Here is a 21,843-nt window from a genome sequence, read left to right on the forward strand (position 1 = left end):
ATCTATGTTTGGTCACCCTTGCCCCTTACACCGTTCTGCCTCCTATAAGGAGCCATCCCAAGGAAGTTCCCAGGTACACTTCCCACACAAAGTACCTACCAAATAAAAAAGCCCACCTCTTGTTGGAGTACACCAGTGTGGGACTGTTGGCACCCCAGGGTCCCTCCCGAGTTATTTTATAGATGCCCATGCTGAACCCGTTGGCATTTTAAACTTGTAACAGGTAGAACTTTCTATAAATTGCATTAGCCAAATTTCTAGCAAATGTATAGATTAAACGTTATAGTATAATGACTTTTGCTCATTGATATCTTTGTGGCATTTAGTCACTCTTTCTAACAAACCTTTAATATTTAAACATGTGAAATCTTTTCAGTGACCATACATACAAGTATATAAACACAAGTATTTTGGAATCTTGAATGAAAAGTAAATAGACACATGAATATTTTTATTCAATTGCACAATTGAATACTTATGTATAGCTTAATTACTTCCATTGTTACTAGACTATATACACTGTATAAAGTAGAAATAAAAAATAAATGTGCCAACCAAAAGAAATCTTAGCTTATACTGTGTCATACTTTATCAATAACCCGCTTTTAATATTTATGAGTTTTGGGAAGCGACAGAGCATGTTTCATATATATATTTTTTGAGCAAGATCATGAAAAAAATCATGATCATTAGTGAATTAAAAAGGAAATGATGATCTAAAAAAACAAAACAAAAAAGCAAGCAATATTTGGGAATGCTTATATTGCAGGATGACATTATTTTCATAATGCTGGCTGATTTATGTTTATTAGGATTGCCAGGTCAGCTTTTTTCCCCAAGGACACATTTTCATGTGTTGCCGATATAAAGCTACCTTTTGGTATGTCGGATGTATATTGCTTCATTAAAGGGAAGCATAATACATAATAGCAAAAAGTACCTATAGCTTGTAGTTTTAATTTTTTAACTAGGGAACCTTATATTTGTAGCAGAACTAGCATCTTCTGATTAATGAAGGTCTACTTAGGAGAGCCTTAGATTTGTGGCTAAGGGAGGCAGAACTACCATTGTAATTTAAATATTGAATATAACTGGACAATGTGAAATGCTGATATGGCAGCTATAATGTATAGGGTTGGATTTTCACACCATGAATTGGGACCCCTTAATTAAACTGTATGGTTTATATGGCTTGTGCATGAGGCTTACCATCAGAACATGAGGTTTACCTGGGTTGTCCCAGCAGAGTGATTATAAGTTTAGCTGTGCCCTAGGTGCCAAAAATCATGATGTCTCAGCTCTGTAAGGCACAGTTGAAAGATTTTTCTTAAATCTCGGTGGAGAAAAATAGTTGAAAGTCTTTCTTCAGAGCCCAGGGGAAAATGGTAAGAACTATCTGCAGGGTTTCTAGATATATGACTGCACAATTATACTTATATTATGCATTTTACATTTTACATTGGCATGGCTATTAAGATATCTTAATGCTGATTGTGACCACATGTATGCGTAAGGTTTCTATGAACAAAATGGGTTAAATTATATTTCCATCAGCCCACAGCCTTTGCCCCAAGAAAGGGGGTCTGTAAACTGCCTTAGTAAAACAAGTACTCTTATTTTTAGGACATACATTACCTTTAACTTGGGATGATAGACAACATTCGGCAAAGCAGCTAAACTATTGCAAACTGACATACAAAAGGCAATTCAGTTTTGCAGTTTTTGTCAGACCACTTGCCGATTGCCATAGCTGACAAGGATGCACAGTTTTCTTGCTTCCCTCCGTCAGGCTGTTTGGTGATTTCAGTCTCCCAATTTTTAAAAGGGACCTTGGTTCCTGTCATATCTACCCACATACCCTCAGTTGCCAAGTCATTAATACCAATCCAGATCTCTGCATTGGAATTTATGCTCTTCCGCACATAATCATACAAAGAATCATTTTCATCCCCGTTTTCTGGTGCACTGAGAGTCCCTCCTTGTGCAATGCACACATCGCTAGCCTGGTGGTAGGCTTTTGCTTCAGTAAAGGACAGGAAGCATTTGTTGTGGATCTTCATACCTTTCATACAAACTGGTATGGCAAAAAAGAAAAAAATACATTAGTAAATGTATATATATTTACTCTTCCAACATTACTTAAACATTGTATAGAACAATAGAAAGGATGTATAGAACAAGATATATGGGACTTTTGATACCAGTACTTGAAGATGTGGACCTGGTATGGAGATGTACCACTGCTGGCTTTGAGGACCACAAACAGGCCACAGTTTCATCAGAGATGAAGAACAACTTTCTCAATTAACTATTCCCCAAAATTACTTGAATTCAGCAAAGAATCACAGAATTATTGGTCTGCTTGTGGCCCTTGAAGCCCATAATTAAGCACCACTGTAGCGTTGACTAGTTATTATTTTAGCACAGAAGCCAATGATTTATAGTATACTTATTAAGAAAGGCCCCAGAAGCAGCAGAACGATTGAGCTAACCTACTTAACTGAGACGTAATGTATTTTTTTCAAATTGAATCATTACACAAGACAATATTCGGTTTGGTTGGCAGGGAATGTGCTGAATTGGTACATTGATGATTTATTTATTAATTTACTACAATTCACCAAACTGCTCAATGACAATACCATTGGAAATTGAGTGAAATAAAAAAAACAGTTTGGTACAATGACTGAAACAAATGGCAGGAACGTTAAGAACAATTTTACATTTTTGTAAATGTAAACCATAGTTTTAAACCGGAGCCATAGTGGTGGAGTCAGATCTACACTTCAATAGGTGGTAGCCATTATTGGTCAGATCTAGGCTCCAAAATTCTGGAAGTCTGTGTGTTCAAAACAAGATGAGCAAGGCATGGGAAAATGTATTGTTACTGTGAAAAATGTTTATGATGTGGGGCAGAGTGACAAGGTGGCTACTAATAAGCTGCTCCTTTCCTCCTTCAGATCCTCTGGTTAATAGGCTAGGCATAGACTGCATTATGAAGAATATATCATTGGATTGTGGGCTCCTGTAACTGACTGTCTCCATAGGCCCTTCAAACAAGTGAGGCTCTCTTACGTGTCGTGAGAGACTGTTGCTCTTTGAGATGGTTCACTTCTTGCCAGATGTTCTCAACCTCCTTCTTCAGGTCCTCATGCATTTTCATGCTAACTACATCTGTTGTGAAAGCAAAAAGAAAATAATAAAACATAACAAATCCATCAAACAAGGAGCGATAAGACATTGTAAGCATTTGCAAAAAGAATTGGGTACTCAATTTGTCTACACGTATATTGCTACACGTGTTGAAGATCCCTTTAGTACGGCTGCTAGGTAGCTAGGTACAGACAGTCGTGTGCCACACTCCTACACATTTGCAGTGTGCAGACCTGTGTATCTGGCTGACAGAAGCACACTAAAGGACATGTGTATCCATTTATCATGGTCGTGCTAGGCACCATTTTAATCCCTACTCTCACCCTTGCTAGTAACATTGGGACTGGCAGGATGCCAGCAAGATCCCTGCTCGCGTAGGATCAGAAGTTTGTGTTTCTTTTACCTTGTACAAACCCACACCTCCGTAGTATCCCTCTTCCCCTGGAATAAAGAGTGTATTCCTGGGTCCTGGCTTTACCTCTTTATGCCTAGGGAAATTCTCATCTGGTTGCCATGTGAGACTGCATTCCACAAGGATCTCTTACCAGTCTTTGATAAAGTGAAAGCAGCCGATTGCTGCAATTAGGGGAGCCCCAGAATGAGCATTGAACATATGAGTAAATAGTGACATTCAGTTAGTATGGTGTAGAGAGTTAACATTCTGTGCATGCTGGTGTTGATGGATGGGAGGAAGGTTGAGCACAGCATCAAGGTGTAAATGTGCTGGTGATTTTGTGGAGATTACTCACGTTCCTGTCAGTACACATTCTGCAGAAAAGACTGTGACTGACACCATAACTGTGAGAAGGTTTTGCTTCTTGTTTAAGATGTAATAGGTATATAATAGCTGCTTTGGTTCCATATGTCATCAATTTTAGCTTCCTTTTCTCTTTTCCCTGTTATCTTTCTCGTCATATTTCTCTATCTTATTTCTATCTTATTTCTCTCTAATTTCCTGTCACTATTCCATTATGCTCTCGTCTTTTCTTTCCCAATTTCTCTTTTGTTCTCTTGTCTTCTTCTCATTGGTCTTATCCTATTTCTACTTTTGTTTATGTCACTTTGTCCTTGTCTCATCTGCTCTTTTTTTCTCTATATCATCCCCCTTCCTCTCTTGACTCTCCTTTCCTCTATTGTAAAATTTCTCAAAGCATGCCCAGGCTAGGCAAACAGTGGAAACCCTAGTCACTAGACTTGTACGACTTTTAATTTTGACAACATTAGCCAATTTTGTTAATTCCTACAAATGCCTGGAAACGAAGAAAGACTCCAATTAAACAAAGCAAATGAAGCAAATTTCAGTTTGTGTTCCGTTGCTGTCACTTACATTCATTCTCTCTCATACTCTCAATCTCTCTCCGTCTCCCTACCTTCTTGACTGACTACTTCCGTGTCCCTGTCTCTTGTTCCACAGAAAAAGTGGAGTTACAGAAAAGGAGACAGAGACACGGAAGATGTTGGCGGAGAAGATAGGGAGATATTGAGAGTGCGTGAGAGAAAGTGAATGAGAGTGAGTGTGAAAGAGCATGAGAGAGTGTTAGAGTGAGGGTGATTAACAACAAATTTTATTTCTGTCCTCCAAATTTAATCTAAAAATGAAACAAGAAATGTATCTGAATCATGTTAGTCGCAATAATGTGTCCTTAAAGTGACCATCTTTGGTCATTTGAACTATTGAGAGGTATGGGTCGACCAAAAAATAAATGCAATGGTGGTTAATAAACAAAAGACTAGAGCTATGTAGGAGGTGTCCTTAGGCCTAAGAGAGTACCCTGGTTAAGCACATCAAGGAAGTGTTGGAAAGGATTTAAACGAGAATAGCACAAATTAAATGCAATAAATCCAAAGACTCTGAAACAACCAGAAAACGACAGCAAAAATGATCGGTGACATTTGAAAAAGTTCTATTACAATACTCTGCAATCATGGTTTCTTCATGAGCATTGTTTTTAATAGCACATTATATAATAACGCCATAATTGGCCCTGCTGGTGCAGTTGGCTGGATATCATTAAAAATGGAAACAGTTATTAGGTTCTATGTTGGCTGCGGTGCTAAATATTTCACATCATCAGATGGGCTATTTGTTCTTGTAATTTTCCATGCATTCCTTTAGCATGAGATGCTATTGATAGATTCCAAGGAGTTCTGACACAAAGTATATAAATTAAATCCCATTACAAAAACACACACCAAGGTGGTATAATCTAACCCAATGTACCCCAATGGAATATAATATTATATATTATATATAAAAAAAACCATACTCAGCTGACACTTAAAATATCAAACATATTTGTGCAACTTACTATAATAAAGAACAGACTTGATCATTTGTGCAAATCCATTGCACAAACTAAATGGATTTGCTTTTGTCCCTTTCTACTCAGAAATAAGACATGTGACGCCATTAAGGGAAGGTCTTACTGAAAACTGTGTTATTATTTTTACCTTTAGTCTTTGGGGGACATTCACACATTATACATAAAAGGGTTATATATGAAAGCACATGCTGTGAATCATAAGTAACGAACATTGTTATTTATTAACTATGAATACAATAAGGGACACCAAGAAGCAAACGACCATTAAAATACATTTTGGCAGTGATGATTATATCATTGGTTATACAATCAAAATTGTTAATTCAAGTATGTAATACTTAACTTATAATTAGTATATATATATAACAAAAACCCAAAAGTATCACAAAAATTTGCATTATCGGGGGAAAAAACTGCTGAATCGGGAGATTAAAAACACGGTGGCCCAAAAAACATATTTCCTTTATCTTATCTAAAATAAGATACCTTATCTGGCATTGCTAACTCAGACAGTCCTTTTGCCGAACCAAAGCACAGGTAAGATGTGTCTGCAGTAAGGGGTATAGAAAATTGGTCGCCTATAGACACTTTAGTCAAACAAAACCTGGACTAAGGATGACTGACATTTAGCATAGAGGAAAAAACAAACACCCCAGTGACACCATGCTAAATGTGCATTGTCTAGTCCATAAGGTGAATAAATAGAGCACAGAATGGATCCAGCCATTGTGTAAATTCTGCCTAAACTTTTCTGTAAGCCTTCTTTTGACCTGGGCTTAAAAAATATTTCAGTTACCATGAAATGTTTAGATTCAGTTTGCTTCCAATCATTTTTTTTCCTTTTAATAAATGGAGAAACAATTATAGAAAGATGGGTTTAGGTTATATCCTGCCCTAATACACATGTGCAAGATGCCATGCAGTGCATCAGGAACGAATAGGAAGTTTGATCTGGGGAGACTAATAGCAACTGGATTTTTTTTCCTTAAAATTTTCTTAAAAACAAACCTGTGCATTAATGAACATTTATATCGCCTATCTATACCATGCATTATCATTTCATTTTTAAAATATTTCAGCAATATATTGAATCAATATGATTCTGGCCACACAGATGAGTAATGGATGCGTAAATGGGTTATTGTTGCCCTTGGATCAAAAGGAAGTTAATGCCGGCACGTAACTCTTTAGTAAATATTAGAGAAATTTTGCAGATGCCTTAATTTGACAATTTGTTTGGCCCCTAAGTGTGCGTGTTTGTTGGTGGTCTTTGGCTTAGTAGTGCAGGGGAAGTCCGGCCACAATAACCTAACTAAAAAAAGGTTTAATAATTCATTTGGTAAATATACTTACCTTTATTTGACTGCCTTTGCTTTTTACCATTTTGTTGAAAAGTGACTTGAGCAAAGCAGAAGAGACACAAGACCAGGCAGACTCCTCTGTACTCCATGGTGAATTCAGCCACAGTTTGCAGCCCAAAAAATTCTTGCACTTTCTTAAGTACGCCTATAATAGAAAACAGGCTGTACAGAAACTCCTTCCAGATCCCAAAAACAAGACTTTCTCCAACCTCTAGAGGCTACGCCAGGGAGCCATACCAAGTGAGAGTCACCAGTTATGAAAAATATGCTTTATTATATCTGAAGTACAGTGTGTTATTTTTAAGATGGAAAATATGGGGGGGGGAACAACTTACTTCTCATATTGTGTATGAGAAGTATAAGGTATTGTTCCTCATACGCTATGCATATACAATCCTCACAGTACATCCCACCCAACCTTTCATTGGCACAAAGAAGGGGACATTTTAATTAAAAGCGTGCTGTTAAAAGTTTGCCTAGTGGGTTTGGGCTATATTCACATGTTGTTGTGTAACTAAGTAAATCATTTAGAAGAGTTTATTTTATTCACTGAATTCTAAACATTTTCCTCTGCTTATTTACCCCTTACTATGTGATATACTCCAACCCATCAAACATGCTCAGCTCTTAGAAAGAGGGATGGCAGCCGAGGAGAGCGCGACAGATGTACGTGGGTTCCAAAGGTAACTGTCTCTCATGTGGAGGAACACCTTAGAGGTATGATAGGACATACTGCAGTTTCTTCCTCTCCTATCATCCACCTAGACTGTCACTATCCCACCGCACATCCAACCATCAGTCACCCCATCTATAAGGACACGTTCCTCTTTATGTCCTCACAGTGTAAAAAAAAAATTCTTTTAAATTCCTAATTCCGCTAATTAACGTGTCTGTCTTCTCACTAATTTGCACTACATGATATTAAACAAGTAATGCAGGAGGTGAAAATTAGTGGTAGACAAAGGAGTAAGAAAGTATAAAACACCTTGAGAAGCTGGTGGCAGGTGCAGTCAAGCATGCGTATCCACACATTATAATGTATTACATTCTCGCCAGCAGGGTCATGAAATCTGTCAGTATTGTGTTATCATTTCCTAAGCATCATAAATGTGTAATTCCTATTGTAATAATGCTTATATTATGGGTTTTCCGCTATTGTCTCCGGTTTTTAGATCTCTCAATCCTAACAGTTTTTTTGTGATGTTGTTCAATACCATTTTATTCACACACCTACCGACCTTTGTTTTGTAGCATATTTCAATAGGTTTCATGATACAAACCTGCTATGAATTGTCTGTAGTTACTTCATTACAGAGTGTCAGCTATAAACTTTCTCAGTTGGTTTACCAAGAAATTGAGAATTCCTAATTACAGAATTATTATTCTTAATGTCAAATATCTTGTTTTCTTTCCCCTCGTTGGTAGAAACAGGATTGATGCTACTATACAGAAAAAAAAAATCACCCAATGGTTTAAGGGGCCACAAGTCTCATACAGGTAAGACAGCTCAAAGTTCCAGCTGTAAGGGTATTTTCCTTTTAGAATGGACTATCTGGAACTTTCCCTTTTCAAGGGGAGCAGCTTTCTGAGGGTCAGGGTTAGCCAGCTGTGTAGGTAGAGCTAGAGGCACATAGGGGCAAGGCTAGCCCCTAGGGACAGTGGTTAAACACTACTCTTCCTAGAGAAAGACTGGCACCCAGAGGCCCTCGGAAGAAGCACTTCGCTTGTACACTTTGGGTCAAATTCAGAGTTTCCAGCTATGTGTATACTGTTTGGAATCACGTGTGTGTGTGTGACCATTCCTATAAACACAAACTGTCTGTACATCATTTCCTTTCTGATCGCAGATGTGTTATATCCTTGCATCTATCTAGACATCCAATACACGCATTTGTAACAGTAACAAACCCCAGTCTTTTTAGAACATGCAGGCATCTCTACCTGCACATGTAATAACATTAAATAATTGTTACGCAACACCATTTAAAGAATTTGCTTTAAACAACCCATTAATTAAACCACCAGGATATTTGCATTTTGAATTTAGCCGCATATGTGGTGTCAGCTAGTACAAAAGATATTGCAGATTGTGATCCTTAAATGATATTCTTAGTCTGGTATATGAAAAAATAATCCTTTTATTATTTTTTTTTTCTCGAAAACAGATAAAAGATATTGATGGAGCTTATCTCAGGAATCCAATCTTTTGTCTCTTCTTTCCTAAGCTTTCTTCATGGTTTAATATGCTCTGTAGCGATGTATGTAATGATTTAGTGACACGCTTCGCTGTCTGTGAAGAAAACCAGAAAAGATAAGATGTTATGTTTTAAAAAAATATTAACAGGGCACAGAAAACTGGAAAACAGTACCCTGGGTTAGACATGTAGCAAATGGCACCATATCATGCTGAATAAAAAGATATCAATGAGAAGGAACAGAAGCATTTGAAGGAGACAAAGCTAAGCACAAGGCACAATATGAGGTTTTTTTTTCCCCGACATGGGAGTTTAAAAACTAACAAAATCACCATGCAAAACCAGTGATCCTTTTCTGAAAGAGTAGCTTGGTTAGCCCAAGGGGTTTCTACTGCATTTTGAAATCCATATTAACATCTGTATTTTGAGACCAAGTTATATACAGTATGCATTTATCCAATAGCTACTCAATAATAATACTACACAGCAGACTGCATGCACCCGTGTATACTGGCAGGAAAGCGCAGAATCTGTATGCAAAGCTATTCAGTCCAAGGGGCTCGCCTAATAGAAGCATGAGTGAGTTCACCCCTTGAAGACAGAAGATCAGAACTCATTAATAATTGTAATATACCACTCATGTCCTTCACTAGTTTAAAATAATTTTTTTCACTCAGCTACAGTCCTTCATGGAGGCCATTAATTTCCTGCTGTCTAGAGGGAAAGATGCAATAGATTGTTCTCTGAATTAATGCAGAATAATTCATAGCAGAAGGTTATCAATGATCTCATATCTGGCATTCAGCACCTCTGGTTGGAATAATTAAAACTGCGTGTCTAGATCTCTGTATAAGACCTTGTGCAGAGATATGGAACATTATCACAATGCTGAGCAAAAGAAAAACGTGACATCTAAAAGTTACCTTGTAGTATTGCATACGCTGGACAATAAAGTAGATAGTGTTGGATAACGTAGTTATTCACACTTTAAAAGGATTCGGAAAAATTGGATTTATTCAACAAACAGTAAGTTGTCGGTGAGTTGGGGTGATATGAAGAATTTCATCCCAAGGCCAACAAGGCTCTTGTTGACCAGAGATTATGATGAAGAATAGCGCATCATGAAACAAGTACATATTCTAAGCAACAGGAGGTGAAAATGAGAGTCTGGTCTGTAAAATCCCCACAAGTTACAAGTTAAAGACTTGCAGTGAGTCCCTCCTGTGATGCAGGCAGCACATGAGGAGTGCGAGGGAGCAGAAGAACACCAGCTGCTGGACCGCAAGGGAAAAGCCTACAAACGCTGGGAGGGAGACCTACATGTATATATGTGTGTGATGCATTGAGTGAGTTTGTATATGTAAGTGTACATGTATAAGTGTCAGTATGAGTGTGGCTATACGTGTACCTGCAAACCTAGAGCTATGAGTGCGTATTATACAGAAGTACTTCCATTTTTTCCTAAAATATTAGTTATACCATTTGTCATTATACTCACAGACTTTAACTAAGAACTTGTAACCTCTGACATACTGGCCAAGTGGTTTAACTATAGTGACATATATAAATCTTAATTATATTTAGTGATGTACTATTTTGTCTCTTAAGAGTTGTAGAATATACAACTTCTTTGACAAAGATGTTCCCATGGTGTAGTTTGGAGATTTTCTAGCAGTTGAAGAGAAGCTTACAATCACTCTATAAGAGGCAGTTTGCTATTCCCTTACCTCAATCATCTCAAAGATACTTTCAGGATCCAGACTGCCTTTGCCTATCTTTCTCATGAACGTTAGGACCCCTTGGCTGGTCACAGAGACAAGCAGACTCGCCAGTGAACAGGCCTCCTCTTGTAAGGTGGCGTCTACAACGTGTCTGTGCCCAATCTGTAAACAAGAACAACTGCATATTAAGAGACAATCATGCTTTAACATCAGTTTCCATTATACAAATAATCACATTAAACATAATATTAAAGAAAGAATCATTCAGTTTACCATTAGGCTTATCTAGTCTATCCAATTTCCTGCAAAACATATTTGGCCTTGGTTGCTTCCTTAGTCTATTTTCATTTATGCATTTTCTGTTATCACACATGATTTTAATTGTAAATGGATCTGTGATGAGCTGAAAATACCAAGAAGAAGGTTCTGTTTATGTTTTTTTCCCCCATTGTAAAAAAACCCCCAAAACACTAGCAGGTTTCTCCAGCAAGAAGAACCGAGCTAGCCCTGTATAGTATATAACTGAATGTGTGAGGAGACTAAAGAAAGGTCAGTTGTTGAAACATGCCTTATACAGGGGCCAGTCAAGCTCCGACTGTAGCAGAAGCCCACTGGGGTAAAACCCCAAGACTTCTATCGTCTCTTCCTTTAGTGAACTGATACCTTTGGATCACTCAGCGTGCGAGGACAATCCATTGCTGGGAAACCTTTACCATTAATTGTTATGTCCTTGTATGTTATTTTGCAGTATCAGACTAGGTCACAACAATTTTCTCAAGCATCGTCACGGCGGCTGCTGAAAGGGACTGGCAGATGTTATACCATTTTTTGCATATTATCATGCTATTGTCCAGTGTATATATTATATTGCATTAAAGACAACCATTATAACAATACTATGATCATGAATCAACACTTTGTTGTGTTGACACTCTTGTCTCTTGTTTAAAACAGAAATGTATATAATATTCTAGTGAAAAGATACAATGGGGCAAAAGTATAACTTTTTAATGCTAAAAATCTATAGCATACAGTTTTGTTGTACTCAATCAATATAGGTTTTAATGGTAAATCCACATTTTTTAACAAACTTTCTCACAGTAAGAATTTACCAGCTGGGGGACCTGAAACAAGTGCATATTAGATAAAAAAATGGATTCCAAAAATCCTTAAAGTATATGTTGGTACGTACTCTGCTTAAAGTGACAATGCAAGGGACATTGGCCACATTCACGCGCATGCAGTCATAAGGATCATCCGATAGCTCAAAATCTTTGGCTCCTTCATCATCTTCCAACATGTGAACTTTAGGAATCCTAAAACACAAAACATAAAATTGTTAGCATAATTTAAAGCTAGATTACACTTGGCTCAGTGGTCATTTTCAGGGCCTCTCCTTGCCCTGCAAGCACAGGGGAAACTTTCTTAACCTCTCCTCTCCACAGAGTTGATTGTCAGGCTCCATGGGTTGTGTCTGATGTAGGCCTCATTAAAATCCTGGACTGGATCCTGCAAAGCCAATTTGGGCAACCAGTCTTCTACAATACTGGAGTTGGGGTATTGGTCCACTCTGCTCTCCAAATCTCCACCCAGGGACCCACACTTATAATTTGCACAAGATATGTGCATACAACACAACAAAACACCTCCCTGGGCTGTTTAGTGTCACACTATACATCATACAAGACCATCCAAGCTATTCTTGCAGCAAATGCTCACTAGGGTTGGGCATTCATAGTGTATAAGGAAGTCAAGGCGCAGACACACAACTCTCCTAAACCCCAAAGTGAGCACTACATACCAACAGAAAGAGCTAAAGAGCACAACTGCACCATGTCTGTGGAATATTTCCATAAACAAATAGGAGTAATCTTCCGCTTATTTGACTATGGGTTTGGTAAAGCAGCAGAGACGACGACATGACAGCCAAGTTAAGGAACAGTCACGGTGCCAACGCTACTTTGTGAGAAACTAAAGCCCCACAACTCTACTGCATTCACAGAAACAGATCTGGATCAAAAAGTACATACTGGCTGCCAATGAGCCGATCAATAATAAAAGGTAAAATCCCTAGGAGCTAGTGCTTCTGACTCTTGTTGATACACATTATCCATAACACGAGAAGCTTGTCAGTCAGTATTGATCTAAGCAGTGTTTAGAAAAAACCTCTGGAAATGTTCAACTTTATAACCCTCCCCTTCTTTAAAAAAATGCAACGTGCATTGTGGACTGGTAAACGGGAATGACTAGATTTCCATAGATCTGTTAACACTCTTAGTGCTACGTCCACATTGATTTTATGCTCCACAATTTTTAGCAATAGTCTGCACTTTAAAGCCGGCAATATTATTTACTTATAAAATCTATCCACGGTTACCGTGAAATACATCATTTCCCACCATCTGGTGTTAACTTTGGTCGTTTGACAATTCGCCCAACTCTGCAGAGTTTAATGGTTTAAAACGTAAACCACAGTTTTAGGGAATTTCACAATTTTGGTGCCCTCATCCTAGGTTTTCCTCCCAGCATGTGCTACTCAGAAGAAAGGGAAAACATGTGGATTTTATAGCTTTCAAATGCTTTACAGGCACTGCGGATAGATCCCAAACGTGTTATTCATTAACTGGCGGTTATAATGCCAATGCTATGTCCTTAGCATCAGAACAGAGAAATATAACACACTGTTTTCATAACACGAGTACAGTACACAAAATCAAACGCAAAAATGTTTTTGTTATATCATAATTGCAATACCTTTGTGTACAAAATATTTGTTCCCATGTGATTTTTTGCATTCTTACATATTTTTGGAAGAGTAATTATATTTTCAAACAAACTTTAATATATAGCTATGCCATATGCAAGAAACGTATTCGACATCCAATGGCCCTGTTGGAAATACTAAGCTCCCTTTTGCTTTGGTAGCAATAACTGCAATCAGTTGCTATACATCATTGTCTCTTTGGGGTCAGGTCTGGATTTAGACTAGGCTTTTCTTGTTCTTCTTAGAAGACTTGCTGTTGTGTGTCAGATTGTGGTCTTACTGAATGACCGTGTTGCTCCTCAGCTTCAACTCACAAATACATCGATGTTCTCTTGTAGTATGCTCTGATCCAAAGAATTTATGGATTTACGGAATGATTGCAAGTTGTCCAGGACCTGATGCAGCAAATAATCCCCAAACATGTGCTTGCCCGTTGGTATATTATAGTTAATGCAGAAAGCAGTATTTGCCAGACAAAATAGGACCCAGGTTGCCTCAAAATACATCTGATCCTAAAAAACATTTGAGGAGCATCCAGAAGCTTTACAAAAAACCCTAGATAAGTATTTATGTTCTTAGAGAGCGGTGGTATTTCCGTATTGCCATGTTAATATGTTTGTAAATGTTATGTTATGAACACTAACCACAGCTGAGATGAGGGAGGATGCGCAGGTTCCTGGATGATTTTCGGTGTCGCTCTCTAAGAGATACCCTAAACATCCTTGATTTTTGTTAATATGGCTCCGATACTGGTTCAGGGGCGCTCTAGAGCCTTAGAAATAACTAACTGGCTGTGGAAACGCATGTGCTGACAGCTACAGTCTGATGCCAAGATTAGTCACATTTATATATGGCAGGGCTAAACCAAACCAAGGGTTACAAACACGCAACCCTAATAATTCCATTCATTATGCAGAATATAAATTACGAGACAATAACTGTTTTTTTTTTTTTCTTTCATATCTGGTGAGTGGATATTAGATTGCCTGAAACAGACTTTGGTTGTATTTGTTGCTTCAGACTCCCTCGTTATATTCCTTCAAGCCACAAAATGAAAACCAACATCAATGAAAATCAGCAAGAGATAAAAACTGTCGCACAACGGCAGTTATAATATATATAATAATAATCTGTTTCCTCTCTAACACCTGACTAGTTGACAGATTTATAACAGTGACATTTATCTAGGGCAGCACCTCTAGCTGTCACCTCCGAGGCCATTGTCATTAGTGTGGAGCGCTACAATATGACATTTCCTTGCCAATTAAGGACCAGATATAGACCTTCATAGCGTAAACAGGTCAGTTTGGGAGATCAGAGAGGGTTTAGGATTGCTTTCAAAAATGAATGGTGAGAAGGCTATACTTCACCACTGTTAGCAATAAAAGTAAATGAAAGCGTTCCTCACAGAGATACATTTCTAATCATGTATTAGAAACCTGATCTTAGTAGATCTGTAGGAGTTTATTTATATACATTTTCCTCCTGGTAAAAAAATAAATGATGGCATGCATGTTCCTGGCATTTCTGCTACGACAGTACTACATGCATGTTCTAATGAGAATGCCAGTGTCGGTGACAAGGCACGTTGAAGTCATTAATGCCTTTGGAGCATTTACTGAAATGCCCGTCTGCTACAAAGCCAGCAGCTGGTAACCCCTCTATGTAACTGGCATCATAAACAGGTTTCACAAACCCCAGAAGTACAGCTGGCAGTCCAAGCTTCTACTGGGAATTCAGTTTTTAGGCAATTAAACAGAAAAATATCTTACTTGGCATTAAAGAGAGCCGCCTTTACTGCTATGGAGATTGCATCGAAGAGGTTTCCACCGCATTCCAAAAGCTATTCAAAAGTAATAATAATAATAAAATAGTTTAATAGAGAGTAAAGCAAAGCACCATGCTTATAAAGAGACATTTATAATGATAAAAAAAAAACCTGAATGATATGTAGCAGCTATGTCCGAAGTAATACAATTGTGTATTCTTTTCCACGTATCATTGTGTGACAAGAGCAAGGACAATTCTACCCGAGCCAGAGAGAATAAGCCATGTTGTAATTGTTCACTTGTTTTCTTCAAAGCAACAGTGTGTTCGCTGTCACAGAGCCAGACGTGATCACACTCCAACACAATGAACAATTAGAAGAGCAGGCAGGTGGCAAATTTATATTGCTAACTCTCTAGTAATTACAGAGGGCCTAAATCAAGCGCTTTACATGAAAAGATGTAATTTTCAAAGATCTTTAATTAGCAGGATTTTGGTGGACGGCAATAGAGAGCGAAATATTTGAAAAAGGTTATTAACCTGCAATGATCAATTTTTTTTTCCTGTATAGAGTTCTGCTGTAAAAAAAATAAAAAATACATTGACACCTCTATGCTAAAGGGTGATTTTGCTCTCGTATAAAATAATGTGACATGAACCAATATCCACAGCTCCTCCAAATTCATGGGAGCAAAGTTTAGGAGGACGGGACAGCTATTTTGCTTCTGATTATCCGCTGTAATAATTATGGCATGAACAAGTGTATGTTGTTTCTTTTCTTCATATTATGTACAACTATTGCCTTATTTACAGACCTTTCGTTTCCTAAACCTGTGCTTAATTAATGGAAAGGCTGTTAAGATACATAAAATGTATCCTTTAATTATCACAAAAATAAAGTATGCCTTAAATCATGCATGTATCATTTAGTTCTTTGGATGTTTTGGGTTTTTTTTCCCTTTTCTTTACTCACCAACACATCAACATAAAGAACCCAGCAATGCTCACTAGTTTGGATACAAAGAGATCGAAGATCAAGGCTGCTCTTGTTTTCAAACATTTTATACAGCACGTTTGCTATTTCTGTGCCAAGTTCTTCTCCTCCACGTCCTTCAAACTCCGGAGTGGCATTAGCAGAACTGAAAGAATTCAAAGAAAATAAAACATTAATACAATGCGCTCTAGAGGACCTGTTTCCTTGAGCAGGTCACTAACTGACGCAGTTAATCTAGGCCGTGTGTTGCTCACAGGAAGAGGTTAATCACTGCTTGGTTGACAGGCTAGTTGAGATATAATACGAGGTGACTCGGCTGCTCTGACTGTTGAGTGTGCACTCAGGTGATGCACAACTGACAATCTCAATTCTGTCCCACTGGGTTTGTAATCAGCTATGGTGAAGGCCTTAAACTGGGGCAAAGATTGCTTTGGGTGATGCGACAGGCTGCATGGAACCATAAACAAAGGAAGCAGACCAACATGATTGTATCTTTCTGTAAATTACTACAATGGTTGCATTTATCATTTAGGATCCACAAAATTAATCAAAATGTTTAGTCCCCATTTTACTGCATCTCCTATAGTACGACTCTGATAATTCTACCAGATGTGATACTTCAATTGTCACTTTGCTTTGGCCAAAACAATAGGCTGTATAGGGGCAAAAAGTCATATGCAGATCTGCATTGTTACCGTACTGACTATCTAGGTTGAGAACAAAATAGGTTTGGTAATATTGTGAGTAGTGTAAAATAAGTTAACTCCATTAGAATCAGGGGTGTTTGTAGTATGTGTATATGACATTACAGCCAACAGCCTCCCACCACAGTTACAACTGCTTTATTTAATTATTGTTGTTAAACCACATAATGACAGTACACCCTTAATTCAAAGAAATTACTCCACTGTGTTCTATTTTAAAGACAAAGCTAGTAACATTTATTCAGCACGATGTGAAAATTATACCCCAGAGATAGAGGGTGGAACATCACAGTCAAAAGTTTCCTACTATGAGTGAACTATTATCAAGCTGCCTATAAAAGCAGAAGAGCATTTAGCTGGTGAATCCCGGAGAGTATTCCATGCAGGGATATTAGCAAAAACATAAATATATAATTTCAATTTTTACAGTAGTGCTAGAGCAATGGGATGTCAGATCTTCTACATATACCGTATTTGTCATAGGCCAAACTCTACCCCCCCACACTTTAAGTCTCTAAGTCTGGGCAGGTGTTTTTTTTTTTTCCTTTTTCATTTAGCCCCGCAGCGCTGCTGGGGACCTGGATCCTCCTCTCTGGCAGACTGTGGACGTCTGTGCGATGCAGACAACCCCCGCGTGAGTATAAGTTTTTTTTGTAATCTACTAACCAGTCAACAAAGAATTCCAGGTAGCCCTCCTCTGGACGCTCCAGCTTTGGAGTCCCCATTTCTGCTTTAATACCAACTAAAACATCTGTGTGACCCTGTAACATAGAAACATAAAAAAACTGAAATGCAAGTACAAATATAACAAACCTTAGCCGATCTGCCTTTTTATTCTCTCATCCGAATTTTTAATCTAATAAAAAACATCACTGACACTTTTAAAGTTTTCGGTTCCTAAAGCGACAACCTATCTGTTCCTGAATAAGCGTCCCATGAGAATTAAACACTGCCTGCACATTATGAACATTACAACATATTTTTTTTGGGAAGAGTTTTGGATCGTTCTAGGAGTGTTACCTATAAAAGTGTCAGCTTGAGCAGAGTAAGTGGAAAAGCAGGTTTAAATGAAACCTTTGCTTTTATGGTTTCAGTAGAAGTAAATCTGTATCAGCTATCAATGATTAGTGCTTTGTTTTGGGGAGATTGGTTTAAAACGTTACAACAGTAGATATGGCTAACCTAGCATGATCTGATCTATTCCCTTCTTCTCACCCTATCCTGACAAAGGCTGCTTGAACTCCTCTGCCGATTCCCACCTCATATCTCTTCTATGTGTGGCCTACAACCAAACACTAAGTCCATTAAATTCTACTTCCAAACTGGTCACATCCAAGCTTTAGAAGAGCATCAAACGTCATTTTTGTGATGTGGTGGAATCAAACTTTTAAAGTGTAACGGTTTCTTTTGTTTCCCCTGCCATTGGTTCTCACTGGGAAATAACCTTCATCGACTTCAACACATCTCTCAATATGCCATAAGACAACGTACAATTTTCACCCGTGCGGATCCTGTGGTGTTGGACACCACTTCAGTCTCCACTTCAATGCATCGGTAGTCCTCGCATGCTCTGCCATCAACCCGCAGATCATCCTGTAAGAGGAAAAAATTATCAGATGTTGATATTTTGAGCTAGTTAGAAAACCTCGGTGAGATGATTTGATGACGTTTTATTAACCACTTAAGGGCAGAGGACTTTTTACATCCCTGCAAAACTGGCAGCTAAACCCATGGATGTAATATTAGATCCGTAGATAGATTTATTGCTCAATTAAAGTCTCTTATGTGCTTGCCAGCTTGCCATTTCCCAATATGCCACCCGTCCCCATATCTAATCCAACAGAAGCTGACAGATTCTAGATGGAGAACAAATACCAATTAATGGGGAGAAATATTCCTTAATTGTGAGAGGGAAAAGAAAAAACGTCGGTGCGCTAAGCTTGTCTCAGGCTCAAATAATACAAATGTATAATATAAGGCCTACCAAACAGTGTGAGCATGCTGCAAATACAGTGTGTTGGCTGTACAATGTATACAAAAAACAAAATACTGTCTGCGCTTCTCACCCTAATAAAGTTGGCAACAAATATATAAACATGATATAAATGAGAGGTTTTGGTTATATGAATTGGCCAAAGCATAGTTAAGCTCACCCGCCACGTCAAGGCACACTCTCAATAGGGTGAGAACCTACTCTCACCTCCTACATAGTGGACACACAAAGCAGTTTATACTGCTACCAAAACCTTATTAATGTGTTGGGGGAGGTGCAATTAAACCTCCTCCCTATTAACCCCTGGACAGCAAGCTGCAACCAGACTGATGAGGAGCCAACAACCTCAAATATGTGCAAACAGGGAAAAGAAAAAATGTCGGTGCGCTGAGCTAGTCTCAGGCTCAAATAATACAAATGTATGTAGGAGGTGAGAGTAGGATCTCACCCTATTGAGGGTGTGCCTTGATGTGGCGGGTGAGCTTAACTATGCTTTGGCCAATTCATATAACCAAAACCTCTCATTTATATCATGTTTATATATTTGTTGCCAACTTTATTAGGGTGAGAAGCGCAGACAGTATTTTCTTAATTGTGAGAGGCCTACTTTGGGTAGACTTTAACATAGTTCTAGTTCATACTGACATACATACATATACATACATATACATATATATATATATATATATATATATACACACATGCACACGGTATATATATATATATGTCTTTGTACAAGAAGACAGAGGTACATAAGGAAAATACTGTATATCTCAAATTGCTAAGATAAAATATATATGGTCTCAATTCAGTGAAATCAAGTGCTTTATCTAATCATTATTCACTGTATATTGACTAAAACCCAAATAAATAACTTATCTTGAGTAGAAAGAACAGGGCGATCATTAGAGTCTATTCACTAAATGGGTTGTTTGCAGCAGAGTGGTGGTTTCTGCTCCTCAATTTACTATTCCTTATCATGGGTCAACACTAACAGTAAGGAGGGCTGAGCTGACCCTGTATAAGGTACAACTCAATGTGTAAGGAGACTTCTGAGACATCTCACTGGATTTAACTATACATTATACAGGGCCAGCCAAGCTCTTTCCGCAGCAGAAGCTCACTGGGGTTGGACCTTCATAATGTATAGTGAATAAAACCCCTTCTCGACTCCTGGGGTGCACCGAATATTAGTATTTTGGGCTAATGTGGTGCTATTTAACCCGTGCACGCCTTCTAATAGGTAAGTGAAACATTTAGAGGGTCTCCGATCATACCCCATTTACTGCCCCATCCCTGCGTTAGCACCTGAATCCCGTGCAGGATATAAGCCTTCTCCGCCTCACTTAATACCACAGAAGCCATGCTGAACGACCCACACTCTCCGGCTGCTTTGATACGTCATCAACACACGACAGAACGTCACCGCCGGTCTTCCAGTTTGCCCACATTAGCTTCTTGCCAGCACTCGACATCTTCAGTGCGCCACTATATGCTGTCTCTCTTCCTCTTTTTCGGTGTGCGGTGGTGGTTGCGGCGGAGGTAGCCTTTACCCGGCCCCTCCTCACGCCATCTCCGGTGAGTGAATAGGCAACCCCTGGGCCAATCTCCGGTCTGTTCACAAGCGAAAGCAGGGAAGATATAGTTGCCTGTAAGTGTGTATGTACTAAACAGGAGACTCTGCTCTTAATACCAGTGTAGTTTCAAGGGGGTGTTAATACCAGCTTGTCGGGGGGTTTGGGGCAGAGGTTTCGTGTCATTTCTGCCAGTCTTGGCTACTCCCAACACTTGGGTGGCAAAGTGTGGCATGTCTTAACTGAAAGGGGTGGCCAATGGGTTGGGATTTATATATATATCTATGTTTTTCTGCATTACTGATACCTACAGAAGTGGCTGATGCTGAGTTTCTATATAATTAATTATAAGATTAGTAATGGATATGGTATTGGTATTGTTTGCTTTGCAAATATATGTGTGTCTGTCAATAAAAATATTAATACTGTTGTAAAATGTTTAGGGATCTCATGAAACATCTGTACAGGTGTAACGATTGTCTCGTCAAATGTTAACATTGTTAATCTTATCACTGATCAAAAGTAATGTGCCATTATGTCTTGTAAATGCACATATGTACAATAGTACTATACTGTACCTGGTGTTAGTAAAGTGCCTTTAAATCAGCCCTCCGTAGGAGAATGTATACTAAAGTACTCCGTGAGTGCGTTCATCAAAAACGTCGTCTGACGATCCATGCCGCTGATTGGCTCCTTCAAGCAGCCAATCGACATCAGGGAAGCACTCCCGTTGAATTCAATAGGAGCGCTTTCCGCGCATAGGGGGGAGGTCTGAATAGATCCCTGGCTGCAGCATTCTCTGAGTCATTGCATATGATGTCTAGAACCAATGTATCTGTATCTCAAGTCACACTTGTGTGTATACTGTGGGACCTCTGTGACCCCCCCCCTCCATTAAACTATTCCCCCACTTGTGTCAATTGCCTGGCGGAGATGACAATGTGCTGAAACTTTACTCCTCTGTATTGTTCTTGTTTGCGTAGCATCATGCGGGGAGATCTCTTACATTAACTCAACCATTTTTATGGCAGGTTATGCAGGGTCACTACGACCCTTATAGCAGGAGAAACTCGGCGGCTTTCTCCCTTTCTAATGCACAGTGAACTATGAGTTATTATTTATTGTTTTATATAGCGCCATCATAGTCCGTAGTGCTGTACAACTGGTACACCGGGAACAACAAGCAGTATATAACATACCAATATGACTAACAGAAACAGGGGAGTAGGACCTTGGTCAATGAGTATACAATCTAGAGGGTGAACTACAGAAGTGCCACTGTTAGGGATTGAG

At 38.6% G+C, this 21,843-nt stretch overlaps 2 protein-coding genes across 2 annotated transcripts; both read right to left on the minus strand.

The window, feature by feature from the left end:
• Window positions 1-1,673: 1,673 nt before the first annotated feature.
• LOC149286613 (tetranectin-like) lies at window positions 1,674-6,927 on the minus strand. The gene is made up of 3 exons (XM_089493832.1): window positions 6,831-6,927; window positions 3,076-3,174; window positions 1,674-2,074 (listed from the first exon to the last, which is right to left on the minus strand). Exons 1-3 carry the CDS (start codon window positions 6,925-6,927, stop codon window positions 1,674-1,676), a joined length of 597 nt encoding a protein of 198 aa, XP_089349958.1.
• Window positions 6,928-9,023: 2,096 nt separating this feature from the next.
• Window positions 9,024-20,341, minus strand: LOC149286614 (exosome complex component RRP42-like). Its single transcript, XM_089493851.1, has 8 exons — window positions 20,285-20,341; window positions 18,475-18,576; window positions 17,650-17,744; window positions 16,259-16,424; window positions 15,291-15,361; window positions 11,947-12,070; window positions 10,761-10,916; window positions 9,024-9,128 (listed from the first exon to the last, which is right to left on the minus strand). The coding sequence occupies exons 1-8, from the start codon at window positions 20,339-20,341 to the stop codon at window positions 9,024-9,026; spliced, it is 876 nt and encodes a 291-aa protein (XP_089349977.1).
• Between the last annotated feature and the right edge of the window lie 1,502 nt (window positions 20,342-21,843).

The sequence above is a fragment of the Sceloporus occidentalis genome, unplaced genomic scaffold, assembly GCF_023333645.1.
Source record: "Sceloporus occidentalis isolate IW3139 unplaced genomic scaffold, rSceOcc1.0.p SCAF_67, whole genome shotgun sequence".
NCBI classification, from domain to species: domain Eukaryota; kingdom Metazoa; phylum Chordata; class Lepidosauria; order Squamata; family Phrynosomatidae; genus Sceloporus; species Sceloporus occidentalis.